Source organism: Seriola dumerili, unplaced genomic scaffold (assembly GCF_002260705.1).
Source record: "Seriola dumerili isolate Sdu_G_001 unplaced genomic scaffold, Sdu_1.0 BDQW01000191.1, whole genome shotgun sequence".
NCBI lineage: Eukaryota > Metazoa > Chordata > Actinopteri > Carangiformes > Carangidae > Seriola > Seriola dumerili.
This window is the reverse complement of record NW_019174446.1, coordinates 8,931,659-8,950,840: the sequence shown is the minus strand read 5'-3', so window position 1 is coordinate 8,950,840 and position 19,182 is coordinate 8,931,659. Positions and strand designations below refer to the sequence as shown.

Genomic DNA, 19,182 nt, shown 5'->3' with positions numbered 1-19,182 from the left:
CGTCTTCATAAGTCATTCTCTTTTTCCCTCCTCCCTTCTTCCTGTCTTCAGTCTCTGAGGAGAAGCTGAGTGTGTCTTAGAGGGATCAATCCCCAGACAACCAAATCGCTGCCTCTCTTCTTCTTATCTTTTCCCCCCTCTTCTTTCTTTCTCCTCCATCCGTCTCATCCGACAGTTATTGTCAGCGGTTGGATGTCACCATGCATCTATCCAAGACTTCATTCTGCAGGCAGCTATGAGATTGTCAGATTGTGACACTTTGCTGGTTTCTGTTGAAACCTTTTATTGCCACATCACCCTTTTTTAACATATGAAATTATTATAATAGCTAGTTATATTTTTTAAATTACTATGAGCTTTGTGCTAATTAATAAATTAAGCATTTTGAAGTACATTGTAAATTACCTGACATGCACAGGCATTAAAGGGGGGTGGCTTGCTTCACTTGATCAGTGGTAGATCTCCTTCATTTTGCAGTTTTCATGGGGTCATTTAAATGAATGTTTGAATTTAAGTTAATTGCATATTTGTGCTTAACAGAGAATAGCAAAAGGTGAGAGTGAGTCGAAATAATATGTTAGGGTCCCTGTAACCAGTACACCTGCTTTGGTGGTTAGAGCGGCACACAACATCACATCATCAGTCAGCATGCACCTGTTCTTACACATACACACACACACAAACACACAGACAGGCATACAGACAGACAAACACACACACACACACACACACACACACACACACACTGAGTGGTGGCAGCTAGGCGATGTCTAGGCCATGTAGGGTCAGTCATTAATAAAGTGCACCAGATGGCTTGTCTGGAACACAACTGTGTTGAATAGCCACAGGAGGGATGGATGGAGAACTAGATGGAGTAGGAAACAGAGACAGAGGGAGGCCTGTGTGAGAGAGGGAGAGGGAGAGAGAGGGAGAGAGAAGGTAAAGAAAGAGGTAGGATAGGGAGAATAGCTGAGAGGGAAAGCAGATGGATGGAGTAAAGTAAGACAAAAAGAAACAGCTATAGGGGCATGGCCATTGTGGGCCCTGGAGGGGCACCACCCCCCTTGGAAGTTTGACTGGCCACCATAAGTAATTACTTACTAAATGTGGCAGCTCATAAGAATGTTATTGGGCAGTTTGGCTGCGGTTGAGCAGTGGTCTAAATCTTAAAATGTGTAACAAACTATGCGTTTTTTAAAGTGCAGATATTTCCTTTTTTTTTAATGATCTTTTCTTTCTTTTGCAAGAACAGTGTTTTCTCCCTAGCTGTTTTTCCTGCATTCACTCCAAACATTATTTCTCATTAGAGAAAGAAATATTATGCAGGGTACTAAAGCCAAAAGATTAACTCATTTTACTAATACTGGCTCCTTGCAGCAAAATACAAAACTGATGTTGGATGACGGAGTTAATATCAGTGTGTAAAAGTGATTTAAAAAAAGAAAAAATAAGAGAAGCACTCCTTTTAGTTATTCAATTTGTGTTGCAAAGTATTTTTTCCACACCTTTTTGCTAGAGCATCCGCTCTGCTGGTAAAGCCGCAAGAACACACTCTTCCTAAAAAGTGATTGATGGTGTCACATCAAATATATTGAATATTTGGTGATATATGTAATTCATATACTTCCATTTTTATTTTGATTGTGTAATGTTAGAAAGTATGGTTTTGCTTCAGCAGTCTGATTTCCAGCTGTGACAAAAATACATATTTGAATAGAGAAATACATTGACAGATTTGTCTCAGTGAGTCAGTCAGTGAAGCAGAGAGAACACATAGAGCTGGTGAGTATCCAGGTGTGACGAGGTCCAGGTGTTTTGTGCTATCTGTAGGTCTAACTTATTAACTATTTTAATAGATGATATATGAGAGAATGCAGCACAGTGGGGCAAGCAGAGGCAGATGGAGAGAGTCGGAGACCACAGGGATAGAGGGATGGAGAGAGGGAATGGAGCATGTTGAGAATAAAGGGATGTGAATGCTATTAGCTTGGATCTCCATAATCATCCCCAGGTGACTAGAACTTAGCCTTGATAAATGGACTTGCTGAGTGGAGAGTGTGTATGTGTGTGTTGGGATGTCTATTGGTATGTAAGGAAGAGTTGAGAATGAGCAGCTGCAGAAAGAAGTGATAGAGAAGAAGATTAGCTGTTCTAGTTGGACAGTGTTTTTAATTTCCCCAGGTTGTAATTGGTTAAGAACTCCATTACCCACGAGGCACCAGTGCAGCAGCTGTCAAAGTGAAACAGCTGGCCAGCCACTAGTAGCTCCATCATCTAGCTTCACTATAATTTATCTACGCCTGGGCACACACACAAACACAGGCATGGACACACACAGACACACACATCTATGCTTTTCTCCCTCTCTTTGTCTCAAATGCAGACATGTACTCTCTCACACACATATCAGGGGAGATAATAATGCTTGACTAAAGGCAGTCTAACAGGTATTAAGGTTGAGTTAATGGTTAAGTTGCTGTCTGGGACCAGGTAGGTCTGCACTTGATTAATGAGGACCTAGTCCACTAATAATGGAAGGGATAACACATTGCATTTTAATGATCACAGTTTTTGCTTGCCACCTTCAAGCGCATTATGTACCTGAATATGTCATCAATATGCTGTTCATTCTACTGTTTTAACTTGCCGGAGGGACTGACAGTAACTATATTCTGTAGGCTGTAAAAATGAAGATCTCCACTTGGTCTGAGTATAAGGAAGTAACACATACTGTAAGTGTAGATTTTATTCAAGTGGAATGTTACTGATCCCTGAGGGGAAATTGAGTTGATGCTGCAGAGAGATAATATTGGTGATCAAAGCAAACTTTTTTTTTTTTAAAATGTTGCATTTTCCAACAATGACATGAAATAACTAATTTATTTTCAATAGACCAAAGAGTTTTTCGAACAAGATTCATAAGGGAATTCAACTGAAAAAAGTTTCATAGTCCAAAGTTGGTGAGATTTATAGCGATTGTGGCTGTTGTATGTGACTAGTTAACTGACCTGAATATTTGTCTTAATGACATGATCAAATCACTTAAAGTTTGTAGTCTCTGCTGATGCAACATGATTACATTCAAAGAGCTGCTTTTAGGCATTTCATTAGTATTGAGTGTGAAAATAGCTCACATATGGTCACATTTCTGTGTCCATTCAGCAACACTTTGGTTGAATTTGATTAGTAAGCAAAATCTAATTTTATGTCTTCCTCTCTCTGTATTAACAATTTAAATTGGAGGCCTTGTGGACACCTTAGTTGACAGAAGATGCAGCAGATTTGACACAAGTCAACATATTGTAGCTGTACAATACATGTTATGCATATAGTGACCTCTGTAGAGAGACGAAGGTCACACACATTCGGAGCATCACTATTGTGACCACTCTCATCGTGATGCTTTAGGAAGTGTTAATCCTTCGCACACAAAGACAGAGGCACACTCAGATTATGCCTAAGGTTTTTTTTTGAGTAATGTAACACACACGCGCGCATGCACACACACACACACACACACACACACACACACACACACATGCCGTGGGTGTAGGCTCTATAGCACTGACATCTGTCTGCCATTAGGGAAAGACAAATGGGAACATACTGGTGAGCCGGAAGCTCATACAGTACCAGCCAAGGCAAGATCACTGTTACCTTGCCCCACAACATACTCACACTTGGGCATACTGACACACATCTGCACACACATCCGCACACAAAGCACCACGGACCCCACAGGTATAGTGGACTCCTATTCCCCACGAATATAGTAAAACAAACACACACACATGCATTTTCTCTGAGATAGACAAACATTGAACCAAGTCCATACCGTCCTGGTTGTGTTATTGTGCACACAAAATATTATCTTACAAATAACCTTTGCCTACCATGAGAGTGTGTGTGCACACATACTTAAAATCACACACACAAACACGTCACATTAGTTCTGACTGTGTCTTCAATCATTATCATGTATGCGTCAGATTTCTTTTCTCAGTCTTTCTTTCATATTTCTGACTAAAATGTTACTTTTAAGAAGTGGCCAGTCTGGTCATAATTATTTCCTAGTCTTAATATTGTATCTATTCAGGTTGTGTCAAGGTAGTTGCACTCAAGAACTGCTTATCTTGTCTCAGAGTTTCTGTCTCAAGCAGATATTTACATGAAATAGTTTTATGTAGAACAGCAGTGGTTAAGTGTGGAAGTTTTTGCATATGTGCCCCTGTCTACACCGGTCCTGTGTGTGTTTGGAGGCTGTGTATGAGTACAAGTGTATACATCCATGTAATGTCACTTCCCCTTAGACGCCGCATTCGTCTCTGGCGGCAACAACAGATGGACGTCATTGTAACCACCATCGTTCATCATCACCACGTTGACAGGTCCACAGACACACACACACGCGGAGTGGCTTTGCACTTGCTGGGCTGTCACTAACACAACCTCAACGGCATGCTAGATTAACATCTCTGGTTGATGGACCACACACACACACACACACTCACATACACATCCACGCACACACACATACCTGTACACAGACACATTAATAAAGCTCTTAGAATTAAAGATACGATAGAATAGGGAAGGTGATACAAATTTGACTCATGGAACCCCTGACATTTAACAGGGTGGTCACAGATCGTGTAAATGCTGCACTGTCTTCAATATAGATTAGATTGGTCTGTATTAAAAGCAGGTTCTGGTTGTATTCGCACAGTATACGATTTTTTTTTGTGTTTTAATCATGTGGAATCATGTAGTAGTTTAAACCTACTGTGATGCATACTGACAAATCCCACCTGGCACGCTGAAGGCAAACACCTTCAGGCAAAAGTCCACTTTCATTGACGGTTGATTTTTATCAGCTATACTCGGCCTCAAAATGTTTGCAGCTGAACACCCTTACAGAACAAGTGTTGCTGTGTTGTGTTTCAACCTCATCTTGGTTCACATAACGAAGTTTACACATCTCCACCTCAGAAGTGTAGGCCTTCTGCTAGTGGCTACTTATCAGTTCCCCAGGTGCAACTCAGGGTGTAGTTTTTGCTCAAAAGCAGGTGTTGTGGGATAATGAGGATATTCACTCGCTCAACATCTTTTTCCAACACTAGTATAAGGATTTAAACTGAGGATCTCACTATCACAAATGTCTACCTCCTAACCTTCATGTAAGTGGCAACATCACTTTAGAAAACTGCACGACTCAAGGATTACAAGTAATGAGATGAGGTTTCCTCTTCTGTAATTCCTGTTATGGTAGGAGATTAGGAATGGATCTCCAGGTATTTTTCTCTCACCATTTTGTATCTTTTTTTAATCTGTTTTGTTCTGTCTGCTTTCAGTTTTCTCTTTCAATTGTCTCCTTTCCTTGTGTTTTCATGTTGCCCTTTGAATTACCTTGTATTTGGCATGTTTTCACACCTTTTTTTTAGTATACAGTATGTGTTTGTGTGAGTCAGTGTGTGAGCATGTGTTAGTATTTGTGCCTGTGGTGTGTGTTTTTCTAGGTATGCGTGTGTGTGTGTGTGTGTGTGTGTGTGTGTGTGTGTGTGTGTGTGTGTGTGTGTGTGTACACTATTGAACTGGATAAATTCTGCTGGGACCTCATTGGGGCTTTGAGAAATCCTTACCTGCGGTCACACACACACACATCCTTGTTTTACTATATTTATGAGCACCATCATTGACATCACGCACTCCCTAGCCCCTTACCTTAACCATTACAACTGAATGCCAAACCCCAACCTAAACCTAATTCTAATCCTAACCCTCTTCACCCTCAAACAGCCAGTTAAACTTGTGGGGTCCAGTACTGTGGTCCCCCACAAAGCTGTCAGGCACTACACATCTAGTGAGCGCCTGGCTTTTCAGACCCCACAAATGTAGTAAAACAACCCCACACACACACTCGCATGCAGTTGAGCATCACTGAATAGGGAATGATGGTGAGAGTGATGAAGGGGTGGCAGGGAGAGAGAGAATGGTGTTGAGAAGCGATGATTAGAGGATTGCTCTCACCTGAGGTGCTCCAGGCAGAGGGAGAGTGAGAGTGAGATTGTGGAGGGACAGACTCATAAGGGGGAGGATGGGCGAGAGAGAGGAGACAGAATGATTAGTATGAGTTTTCCCTCACTGAAGAAAACCACAAGGAGCGAGGGAGAGGGGAAGCATTGAGGGATATGTGGAAAGCCAACGAAAACAAAAGAAAACAGGATTTGGAGATTCTGGAGAGCCCTTTGGCAGAGAGAGTGAGAGGGAATCAGGATGGTAGATGGACAAGGTCCAATGATTACAGGATTGCAATAAGCCCTGGGTGAACAGGGAATGAGTAAGAGAAGGGTAGATATAGAGCAAGGGGAAGCAAAAGAAGTGAAGAGATGCACTGATGGAACGAATAGAGAGAAGGGCAAGGAGCGTTGAGAGGCGCAATGATGAAAGGATGGGCCTCACTAGAGGCAGAGAAAGACAGAGAAAATCAAACCGGTAGTTGGCCGAGGGCAAAGAGTACAATCGCCACCTTTAAACACTTCAATCCCAGTACTTTCATTTCACCTTCCTTCCAAACTTTTTTGTTTGCACTTCTGTTATTTCCTGCTAACTTTTGAACCTTGGTCCCTCTTTGTAAACTTCACCACACATATTGTACATATTAATAGATTTTTTTCCTCCTTCTCTGCATCCTCAAGCTGTCTTTGCCTATCCCGAAGCGGTGTCTGTCATGCTATAATGATGCCTAATGTGTGTGATAGCAGAATGACTTGGTTGTCTGCACCATATGCATGAATCTGGCCTAAGGACATTGAATCCAGCCCTTTACATACTAACACTGAAAAACACAGAGGCAGGTTAGAGGAGAGAGAATGGCAATGAATGCACACTCCCTTTAGCTACAGTAGCATATACATATATCCTTCCCCCTTAACCAGACATGGCCTAATCAGCGAGCTAATTAGCGCTCTTTGTAACTGCGTCGGCTTCATGTAACTGATTGCATTAACAACTGCCACACATCAAACAGTCATGTCTCACGCTTCTGCATCTCATTATACATTAAGGACATGCAAGGTTAAGGCCAGACTTTGAGCTGGAATAAAATGAGAAAAAGAGAAATATTTTCTGCCCCAGCTGGTGGGCAAATACATTTTTTCCCCCTCTGTTCGTTCTGTATTTTATAGGCTTAATGAATTACTGTGGGCATTGTTCTCAGCCATGGTAATTTTTTCGCTCTGTTTTAGTGATCCAATAAGTCAACATGAGTGAAGATGAACTGTATGTCCATATTCATACCATATGTCATCTTTTGTTATCTGTGAGACAAGCAAATGAGGAAAAGAAAATGTATGAAAAAGTGAATGTTGTGGAGAAATGTATGAAAAATACTTTAGCAAATACTTAAATAACTTAAGTACACGAACAGTGCTACTGACGGGTGATTCATTTGTCTCTTGGATAATACTTGAATACAATTGCCTAAAAGTAGAGAGTGTGCCCTACATATCATAATGTTTTATAAACTTAAAAACTAAGCTTTACAGTTCTACAGCAAGACAAAAAAAATGCAAATCAAGGAATACAAGAAAATGCAGAGGACATCATCATCATCACTTATGATTCTAGATGAATCTATCTATCATTTGTCTTTTTAGCTGTGTTTCACATACATACTCTATGAGTGGCTTTTAACCTTTAATTTCCTTTTATATTTCTCTACAGAAAAAACAGAGGACTAAAGAGCTGTCACATCTCTTCCACTCTTACAACCCCTACGACCACAAGGTAAGACCCTAACTCTTTCACTGGTTTCCCTGGTTTACATTTCTGTATCTGTCTTCTTGTTTCAGTTTTGCTCTTGAAATAAGCTGGTGTTTAATTTTTTCTCTGCAACACAGTGAATTATTTTATCTGCCTATTTCTTAATGGCAAGAACCCTGAGTGCTCATTCACCCCGAAACTGGAAGCTTTCACTTGACTTCAAAAGTAGTTTCTTTTTATGGCTCTGACGAGTTAGTTGTCTCCTCTAGATGAACGCCTCTTGTCAGCTATCAAGTGGATGAGGACAGCTCAAGTGTTCCTGATTACATTGTGTGAGAGTGTGTGTGTCTGTGTGTATGTCTGTGTCTGTCTGTGTGTGTGTGTGTGTGTGTGTGTGTGTGTGTGTGTGTGTGTGTGTGTGTGTGTGTGAGTGTGAGTGTGAGTGTGAGAGACAGAGATTGAATTCTGAAGCCAGAGATAAATCTCCTCAACTGTGTGTATGTGTATACTCCTGTATTTGTGTGCGTGTATGTGCCCATACATTATGAGGTTAACATCTGACAACAGACTGAACATGCTTCTCTTCAGGCATGCTTATGATAATGAGATCCTTGTGACAACTGTGTGTGTGTGTGTGTGTGTGTGTGTGTGTGTGTGTGTGCGCACGCGTAAAAGTGTGTTTATTCGGTGAGTTCTTACATAAAGATGTCCTTCTGAAAGTGACAACATCTGTCACCACATTTTTCTGCTGCTACGAAAATGAAAAATTACATTTTGACATATTAGACTTATCTTAGCTCCTTGTGCAAGGAAGGCGGTGGCCTGCTACTTCGTAGTGAATGTTGTGAACATGTTGGTGATTGAAGCATTTTTAGCTTGTGTCACGCTGTCATTTGGGAAGGCTTTAGCTTAGCCAAGTGTGAGTTTATACCTCTAAAGGAGTTTGTGTACGTGTTGCAGTGGTTAAATGTTACACATTAATTAAAAGGATATGGGAGAGATCACGTTTTCACTGTGACAGGCATGGATCTCTGCCTCCCACACACTCAAACACACAGACACACTAATAATAGTACATATGGAACACACATGCACATGTGAGTGAAAAAGCACACACCTAATACAAAGTAACACAATTGAGCAAAGTTATCAGAGAATATGTTAATGATACATAAACACGTCTGCATCTAAATTAGACACTTAGTATTTGTGAACATGCTCTATGCTCAAGTATGATTCCCAGAGGAATTGAGCCATACTGAGCCTGCTGTGCTGAGCTCCTCCATCTTACAGATATCAGTGAAGACAATCTTTTACACCTCTTTGTGCTCACTGGTTTTTGTGCTTTTTGTTAACATGTTGATCCATTAAACTTTAGATTGTTTGGTGAGTTAGATCATGCTCCTGCAAATGTCCTGGAATGTCTCACAAAGCCCAAGAAATGGTCCAGGTTTTTCGATAAAGCCAAAAAATGCGTCCGAATATGTTGAATATGTTCACAGATCACTACCAAAACCCTTGAAATAGGAATTTCATGACAAATTGTTATGTTACACAAACACTGTCAGTTTCTCAAATTAACCCCTGCAGCAAAAATCTCCATCTGCATGCATGCATATTGGGAGTGTTTCATTTTCCACCACTTTAACAGTACTGTATTGTCTCACCAGTTCTTAGACCTCCTTAATTCAGTCTGAGCCAGTGCGCAGCTTGAGATCCTCAGGGACGAAGCCTCTGTCCACTCCAAAGTTAGGGTTAAGGATGAAACATGGCCGCAGCCAGACCCCCAGACCCTCAGAAATGCCCTCTCCCGGAAGATGAGCTAAAAAAATCTGTTTAATATTAGAAATCTACAGTTTTTTTTTGTTTTTTTTTCAAATTTATACATTAATTTTTTGTTGTCAGCTATTCTGAGGACGGATAAATTGCTTCTGATAAATGTGATTACTCTGATTCTCAGGGATGCCACATTTGGTACTGCTATATAACCTCATATGTTTTTGATCCCCAGTAGAGTAAAATGTCAACTAACCTACTGATAACCTTGCCCATGTCACTATATTTTGTGCATAAAATGTGTCAAAAGTAATCCTGTCATATTATATGGCGTATGATAGTCCTCATACATAAATATTTTTAACATGTTAAGCAAGTGTCTTGTAAATCTCCCATGCAGCTTAGCTTACAGCCATGTTCCTCTCGGTCTTATTCCTTTCCATAGATTGTGTAGATGTACAAATAAATCCCCTTGCGTTACAAAGCCAGATAGCCGTGAGATATGATTTAATGATAATAAATCTAATGTCAAGCATGCTTCCTCCCAGATCAACCATGTTTCTGCCTGTCCTTGCCCATGTCCATACAGCGTGGAAATGTTGAGGCAAAATAGCTTGTATTAAGCCTGCATAGCCGTTAGATAGAAATAAATGAAGTCTGATAATGTCCCTCATTTTACATTAAATTCCCCTGGGTGTCTGGCCTTTCAGCTTACGGTTTATGTAAGGATATTATGTGTTTACTAACACATCTGTGTGTGTGTGTGTGTGTGTGTGTGTGTGTGTGTGTGTGTGTGTGTGTGTGTGTGTGTGTCTGTGAGGGAGAGAGATAGATAAAGAGGGAGGGAGAGATAGAGGGAGAGAGCACACAGATTTAGAGGGAAGGGAGAAATCGGTGTCTTTACAGCCATTATTGTTAATACACATCCTCCTATATAGGTACAAAAAGGTCATTAATAAAGACTGAGTCGGGGGGTGGGGGATGGTAGGTTAGTGAGGCTTTATTATTCCATAGCTCCAGGCTGCCAACCAAATGAAACAATGTTTTTAAATGAACTAATTGTTGTTTTGTACCAAGCTTGTTTCTTAATCTCCCGTGGCTAACTCTGAATCACAAATGGGGAAAATGGCTACTTAAACGCAAGCAAAAATGGGCTGTCAATGAGAACAAATATTAGTTTCTTTTTTCTTTGTTTGTTTCATTTCCTTTTGTCTTTCCTTCTTTATTTATTTATTTTTTATCTTTCTTTCTCTGTCCTCCTTTTCTTTCACTTTGCCTCTCCATATTAAACACCATTGTAATGTGTTAGATGTTTTTTTGTGTACATATACATGTAGACAATTCATTTGGTGTGTGTATTTTTAAGAGACAGTGGGTGTGTATGTGTGTGTGTTTGTGATGATTAATGCGAAGTATCCTATAGCCAGATGGTGCTGAACAAGGCCCATCCATCAGCAATGAAAAGACCAGTGGGCAGAAAGCTGGCAGAGCACTTTGTCTAGGGCCAATGCCCTGCACTGGACACACACACACCCAGACACACTACACACACACAGACTCTCTATGGCCTTGACTGTGTAACCCACTGAGCCATGTTTCAGCCTTTTGTTTTGAATACAGGTTTTTTGCTGCCTAGGTCCCACATGAGTGGTGGTGCCTCACCCTTGAAAACAAATCTGCTACAGTCTTGAACTGGACATGTCTGTAACCTATTCTGGTCCCAAGACACAGTTTAAAGGTCACATAGTTGGATTTTCTAACTTCGTTGTGCATGAGTTGTGTTCATATGAGTTTCTGCTTAAGAAAACATGAACTGCACTGTTAACCAGAGTAGGCACATGTGTGAAAATTGTACCGGGAACACAATTTAAAAACCAACCAGATTAAGCAGCATTGTGAAAGTACATTTTTATAGTTCCACCTTTCTTCACATGAACTCAGACACATTTCTAAAGGGGATCATCCAGCACAGCTAATAGTTTCAACCTTTGGTAACAGCTGAGTTTTAAATTGTTACTGGGGGGCTGTTGCATGTTTAATTTGGAGATTTTTAAGCTGGTAACTTTACAGTATAAAGTCTGCTTTGCTAACCCATAGGCCTCTGCTGTGTCTGTTCGGTTTACAAGTAATAATCCTGTTTTATTCATCAATTAGACAGTCAGGGGTGATACACTTTGCTACCAGCATGCTGGTCTTGCTATTGTTTATGTAGACTGACCACATTTTATTCCCCCATGCAAATGTGTTCATATGTGTGGTTTGAAAATAGGTTTGAACACACCAGACACACACGCACATACACAGACACACGCACACACACACACACACACACACACACACACACATACACAGACTTTTCTCACTTTGCAGCATCACTGTGTCATCTGGTGTAAAGTTTTGCTCCCTGAAGGGTTTACCCTTCCAGGTTGAGGTTGTGAAACTCTCATCATGCTTAAGTCACTCTCAGCAAACTCAATGTGTGTGTGTGTGTGTGTGTGTGTGTGTGTGTGTGTGTGTGTGTGTGTGTGTGTGTGTGTGTGTGTGTGTGTGTGTGTGTCCACACACTCAGCTGTTTCTGGCAGAGCTAACAAAGCCTTTCTCCCCTCTCACCCCACACTGTCATATTCTCCTGAGAACACACACACACGGACACACATACATTCTCCATGCTGTGTTTATAGGCCTGAATGACAGGGGTGACAGTTTTCCCTGCGGCAAGAGAGGAGGGACAAGCTGTCAACATGGCCCGTTGCATCTGCCCAACCACACAAGACACAGAGAGAGAGAGAGAGAGAGAGAAAGAAAGAGAGACAGAGGGAGAGCAAAACAGAAAAAGGGAAGATTGAAATGGGGAGGGAGGTAGAGGTGGCTAAATGAAAGGTTTATAATGAAAGAGTTACAAACGAAAGAAGGCATTTGCAGAAAATAAAACACTTAATTACACTCAATAAACTTTCCCCCTTCAGTTATTTCGAACTCCCAGTTGGCCTCATAGAAGTTGACATAATTATCATTTAAAGAAATTGAAAAAAAAAAAAAATGTTAATTAGTCTTACAGTTCTCTCTCTCCCCAACAGATCTTTTTTCTTTTTCTTTTTTTTTCATATTTTCTGCAGTTAAACAGTTAGTATTCTGCCTTTTTCCCTTTTGGCATTTTTAATTACTTTTATTTTGTTGAATGAGTTTTTTTAAGCTGCTGTTGTTTTGCATTGTTGTGAAAAGCTAACCTCCATCTTTGTCAAACTTGACATTTGTTTGGAGACACTTTTTTTTCTCTCCTTTTCAGTTAATTAACTGGCTATTCAGGGCAAGAAAAGGAGGGAGTGGAGGGAGGAAAAAAAGAGACAGAAATATTGGTTATGGTGATTTATTTTCTTGCCACATTCTCTTAAGTTGTCTCTCCACCAGTCTGTCTGTTTCTGTCTATTCCATGAACTTTTTTTTTTTTTCCGTTTGCTCTGTCTGTCTCCAGGTTCTTCATGACTCTAGAACAAGTCAATGTGTTAAATTTTTTTAAATTAAGGCTTTTAAGGAATTGAAAGTCTTCAGAGTTGTTAGTTAAGCTCTTTTGTTGCTACCATACAAAGAGTCAATTATGTTGCCATTATTTTTATGCTGATAACTGCAAATACCGTGTCATCTCCAATTTGCTAATTAATGTGGTTGTTCTGCGTGTTAATTTAGGATGTATTCTGGGAAAACTTACTATGAGATGTGTTCTCAAATGCATTTCTTCGCCCAACTGGAGACTACCTTGTAACTTTCAGTAGCTTCTGGTTAGCTGCCTGATGTACTTACTTACTAAGTAAATAGCACACTGAGAATATGAGCGCATATAAACACCCTCAGAGTTAGGGGAGCCACACATACTTAAACAAACACACCTTGCTCCCGTGCATCTCCATTAGTTCTAGATAGAGGGTTTGTTAACGATTTCCCATATCCTGTACACTCAACACAAACACACACGTACTGTATGTCTGCTCCTGACAATTGTGTCCTCTCTCTCATCTGCTATCTGTTTGGTGCTGCACATATACTGTAGGTGCCAGCTGGTGTTCAGGGTCCTAATCAATTTTCCTCTTGGGACCAAGTGGTCCTTAAGCCTGTGGAGCCAACACATACCTGCTTCTTTCACTTCTGTCAATCTTGTCATCATTTGTCGTGCCACATTGCGACCATACTGCATGTTGTTTTGGCATCTGTTTTGACGCTTAATCCCTAAACATTAGCTGTTGTGTAATGATGTGTGTGTTTGTTAGTGACAGAATTAGACTAATGGGATCTATAGGCTTTTTTTTCATAGGTATTTTAATTAAAAGTAGGCCTGCCACCTGATGGGTATCTGATGATTGTTGAGAAGACCTTTTTATGACAAGAACGACAAAAGAAATGGGTTGTAAAACTCACAGATTCCTCCCTGGCGGCTTTAGATAGGCTAAGATTTGTTGTATCCCACTGTACATGGAAGAAACAGAAGAATTGAATGAGACTGAATGAATTAATCAACATCTCTTTAACTGAACATTAAAGCAGCACTGTTATATTAGGCTGCATTAGTTTTAGCTAGGTGTTCCAAATAAACTGACAACTGAGTGTATTTGTGTACACTGATATTCCACCCACATTGCAATGCGTCTCGCCAAACAAATGATTTTCTTCTGCTGCTGTACAGTGGAGAATTATAGCCATGTATACATGCTCTCAATCTGTCAAGGTTACACAACAGGGACTTGCACAGCACATACACATGTATGATCCCAGAGAAGTACAAACACATGTGTGAGTCGCCATAATTATTTAGTGCATTTGGTGCCAAACAAACATTTGCCTTTGAAATATTCCCAGGTTCTTTATTTTTTTTTCTAATTTATGCAACACTACACTATAGCTACATTTTATTTGATCTGAAGACACACACAAACAGTATTCAGCTCTTGCCAAACATGGCACCCTGAAACATTTTAACTGAGCGGGTGTTTTGGGGTTTTATATTTTTGTTTTTAAGTCAGACATGTGAAAGGCTGTAACCAGGAGGGATTTTTGATCCTGCCCATCCTCAAAGTTACTTATCTGCTTTACTTTTTACACATTCTGTTTGCATAGTTACAGATATCAGTGATGTATTTCCAAACCATTCAAATCTGATGGCTGCTGCTACTGTCAGTGACACCATTGAGATTTAAACATGTAAACATATATAAGTATGTTTGCATAGTTTGCTCCCTTTATTAAGAAAGTACAGCTCATCTCTGTTGCCTCACATTGTTGACCATCAACTTTTCTTTCTCTTTAGATATAAAGCCTATCACTATTTCCACATGAGCAAGTTGCTGCCATTAAAATGACTCTTTAGTTTCTGGCCATAGTTTCACACACTACAAGGCCAAGTTAACATCACATTGACTGTATATAGCCTTATATAGCTTTGAGTGCATGTCAAAGGAGCACATTGAGGTCATATGCCCTAGCCCAGTATTATTTGTCATAATGAACCCACATGAATGTAGACCCGACATGTCCTGCAGTTACACTAAATGAGTACCTTACAGTTAAAATTAGAAATGGATATAATATGGATTGCAGGACAGGCTAAATGTAGCTATGTGCATCACAGTTGACATGCCCTGAACGTCGTATCAATGCCCTGCAATAGGTGTCGCACAATTTACACAGAACCACACACACAAACACACACTTACACTTTGGTGATACTAGACGACACTTTTCTCAAGTCATATGCATGACATTTACTGTCTTGTACAGTTTCCTTATGGGTTGTTGGATTGTTAGAAGTTTTGTGTGCACTCGCAAACTGAAGTTCATGTTAGTGACACTGTGTCCTTTGGTTCTGCAACAGCACAAAGGATGCAGTAAAGGGAGCATCCATTATGTTTATACTTTGATCAGACTAAGACTGTTAAGTATCTCTTCTGTTTGTTTTAAATGTGGATGCTGGTGTAGAATCACATTTTGCAGAAACATAAAAAAAAAAAAAGGTGGCATTGGGAATTAACATGCTTAACCACTTCTATATGTGCCACAACAATGCAAAATCTCCTCAGCTGTTTATGGTGAGAATGGCTGAAGTGTGGACCATGATAGGAATTGGTTTAAAATATTTTTGGTTCTTTTTCTACAGTCATATCCTTGTTTGCACCCGTAGGAGAAGGGAAAGTGTGGAGCCAACAGTTTCTGAGGTGTTGCCAAGTTTTCTAAATTAATGAGCTACTATTTGCGATGCAATTATGACACAACAAATGCTGAACCTTAAGAAAACAAAACCAACTGAGCAGAGCTGCTATTTGGGTCAGAGGCAGACACTCCAGTTCAGACTGAGGAACTTCTAACTTTGATATATATTGTGTTACTCTCTTTTATCTCTAAATTGTGTGTCTTGGTTTGTTTTCGAACAAGTAGAAACTAGAGTTATACTTTACATTGACAGGAACAGCTATTTAACCTAGTCACAATGATAAAGGTGGCTGCTGTAAACATTACGGAGCAGTCAACTGAATCTTTCTGTCTGCCTTTCATAGTTCCAAGGTTGTGTAGCCAAAAAGGAAAAATAAAAAGGAGATTGTTGTCGTACATCTACTTTCCCAGCTTAGGGAACATTTTATAAGTTCCCTTAGTTGAACTGAATTGAATTGGGAAATGGCTTTTTTGCAATAATCTTTTAGCTTTTATAATGAAATTCCAAATAAAATATCTACTCTTTCACTCCGCATCTTTTTCCCTCTGTTCCTTTCTGTCTCTCCCCTCCTCACTCCCTCTCTCTCACTCACACTCCGTCTTTCTCAAAGTGACACAGTGTGTGCTGTAATAGCTTGTTGATTGCTTCCATTTGTTGGGCCAGAGGCATCAAGCCTGTGTATTATTCACACACATCAACACAGACAGGTACACACACTCACGCGCGCGCACACACACACAGCAGTGGGCCAGAGGAAACCATGGTTTGCAGCTACTTCTTTTTAACAACATGTTATGTGACTGACATCTGAATGTGGGGAGGGAGAGAGAAAGGGACCGAGAAATGAATGGGGGGTGGGGGGTGGTGGTATTAGGGCTTGTGTTGCTAAATGGTTTCCTAGACAGGAGTGTGAATGCTTTCTGATTCAGTCAATAGGCCTCCCATTCAGCCAGGCTCATTTGGAAAGATATGTGTGTATATCCCCCTCTATATTCTACACCTGCTGGGCTTGCTAAGTGTTTTTTTTTTCCTATTCTTTAAAATAAATCAACCATATATGATAAAATATATTTTATCTCTATGCTTTACACTTAATGGGAGCAATAGAAGCAACGGGCACTGACCATGGTATAAGTTCCATCATGGTTCAGCATCGTATGTGATGCGTCTCTTTCTGTATACTGTATTTGTGTGTCTGTGCGTGTACATATGTATGAGTGTATTTGCCAAGATTGTTTGAGTTGTTTCAAAGTTTCGACTAACATTGACCTTTGCTTTGTGTGAGCATGCAAATGTTGGAATATATTTGTTTTTGTGTATTCATGTATGCAGGCTTATCAGCCCTAGTAATTGTGTGTCTGTGCCTGATTGCTTAACATAGCCTGTCATTAGAAATATTAGAAGCCTGATTCAACGAAACTCACTACAATCTATATGGAAATTCAGATGCATGGTTTCAGGCTACAAGCTAAAGCCGTTGTTGGGTTTTTTTTCCCTTTCATCCTGGCTTTCAGCCTGTCTTCCTTGCTTCCATGCTGTTTAGGGATTTCAACTTCATCTTGGTTTCATTCCATGTTCAGTCCAAACAGCCCAACCTACAAACTAAAGTAGGGATGCTCTTTATTTAGCACACAAAACAAACATAAGAGGGAAAGAGGAAGCGATTCAGCTGCAGAAATTGAGTTATTTCGTGTGTGAATGTTGTGTGTGTTTTGAGATTGGCCATTGCATTCACCCTTTCCATTTAAATCCCATCTTATCACAGTATCACACATTCACAGTCACACACACTTTGTCAAGACAGAGAACTAACTCAGCCAATCTCTGTAGGATTAATCCACTTTGCCTTGATAAATGCAACCTACACTAGTTTCTTTGTTAGCTACTCTAGCTTCTCATTTAACAAGCTGTGGAAAGCTTATCTTCCGTTGTAAATTACATGTTAACACTGTTCGGAATCTTGCATTTACTTATTGATTTTACTTGGTAGTTGCAGAGCTTTTATCTTGAGTTATATATATTTACAGGTTACTCACTTGTCCGAAGGAACTTACAAGAAATTCCATTATTTTGACAGTTACTTTACTTCAACTTACGACCTTAGAAATTGTACAATGTTAAAAGTATCATAGAATAATGCTACATATTTTTCAGCTTTTTTTTCCTCAATGTTGCTTTGACACATTAGAAGTATGTCATATTATCCTGTTGTTCTGTGAGTTACTTTTCAAAAGAAAAAAAGGTCTTATAATCAGTCGCACTTGGCATTTATAAAACTCAGCTTAAATTTAGCTTTTTTAACTGTTTGTCAGAAAGGATATCATTTATTTCCTCTCTTCCTGAAAAGTGTAATTTTTACTGAGACAATCCTTCTTAAATGCCACTGACTTTGCCCAGGTTGTTAAACCCTGCACCGTTGTTTTTCCTAAGATAAAGAGGTTTAGTGCCAGAGTTTGGTCGACCCATCTATCTCTTCATCTGTGTGGGAAACCACCAGAGGCTAATAACATCAGTCTGACTTTTCACTCCACATCTGCCTTCCATCTGTTAAGTCAGCAATCACTAACTAACCACACGCACTCTTGCTTGTGCACACACAGCAATCATATTGTCAATATGTGCACATAGTGTGTTTACATTGGGATGTACTAGAGCTGGGGATCTATCCAGGAACTGCCTGTTTTTTTTCTGCCTATTGATTCCTGAAAAATTAAAGTTGGACGTCTTTATTTATTTTTTTTTCTTTTATCCAAATGAATTGTTATGGCACTGTGAATATGCAGAAAATGAAGATTTGTGCTTCAAACACATATTTGTCAGATGTAGTTTTCAGTAACACCAATAAGTAGATTCTGAGTCAGAATTGATCAAATTTGAATAATATTGTAGTTTACATCTATTTAAGTAACCATTATTTTGTGTTCTTTCTATAACCTGATTTGTTAAACACCACAAACTCAAAAAAGAAAAGAAAACGCAGTACAAATGGCCAGACAGAAGGAAAAGAAAAACTTCAGTCAAGTGTTTTATGGTAAGATTTTATGTAACCGTGTTGTTTGATTTCTTGTGTACATGGAAACATTGTGCCATATTTGGAGAATAGTGAGTTTACACTCAGGACATAGATGTTTTAAGACAGGCAAACACACACACACACACACACACACACACACACACACACACACACACACACACACACACACACACACACACACACACACACACAGACTGCACACATGGCCCTGTAAATGGGCTGTGTACATAGGGCCAAATGTGGGATCAGTACTGTAAAGGATTTATTCTCATTATAGATGAGTTACAAAAACTGGGGCACAGCAGGGGGGTGAAGTGATACATTAACTGACTGCAGGCACAGTGTGTGTGTGTGTGTGTGTGTGTGTGTGTGTGTGTGTGTGTGTGTGTGTGTGTGTGTGTGTGTGTGTGTGTGT

General features: G+C 39.9%; 1 protein-coding gene across 1 annotated transcript in view; it reads left to right on the top strand.

The window, feature by feature from the left end:
* cdkal1 (CDK5 regulatory subunit associated protein 1 like 1) overlaps positions 1 to 19,182 on the top strand; it is a 223,728-nt gene that overhangs the window by 161,724 nt on the left and 42,822 nt on the right. Inside the window, exon 12 of the mRNA XM_022753568.1 lies at positions 7,723 to 7,785. Within this exon, the coding sequence (XP_022609289.1) occupies positions 7,723 to 7,785 (63 nt within the window). The remainder of the gene's footprint in view (positions 1 to 7,722; positions 7,786 to 19,182) is intronic.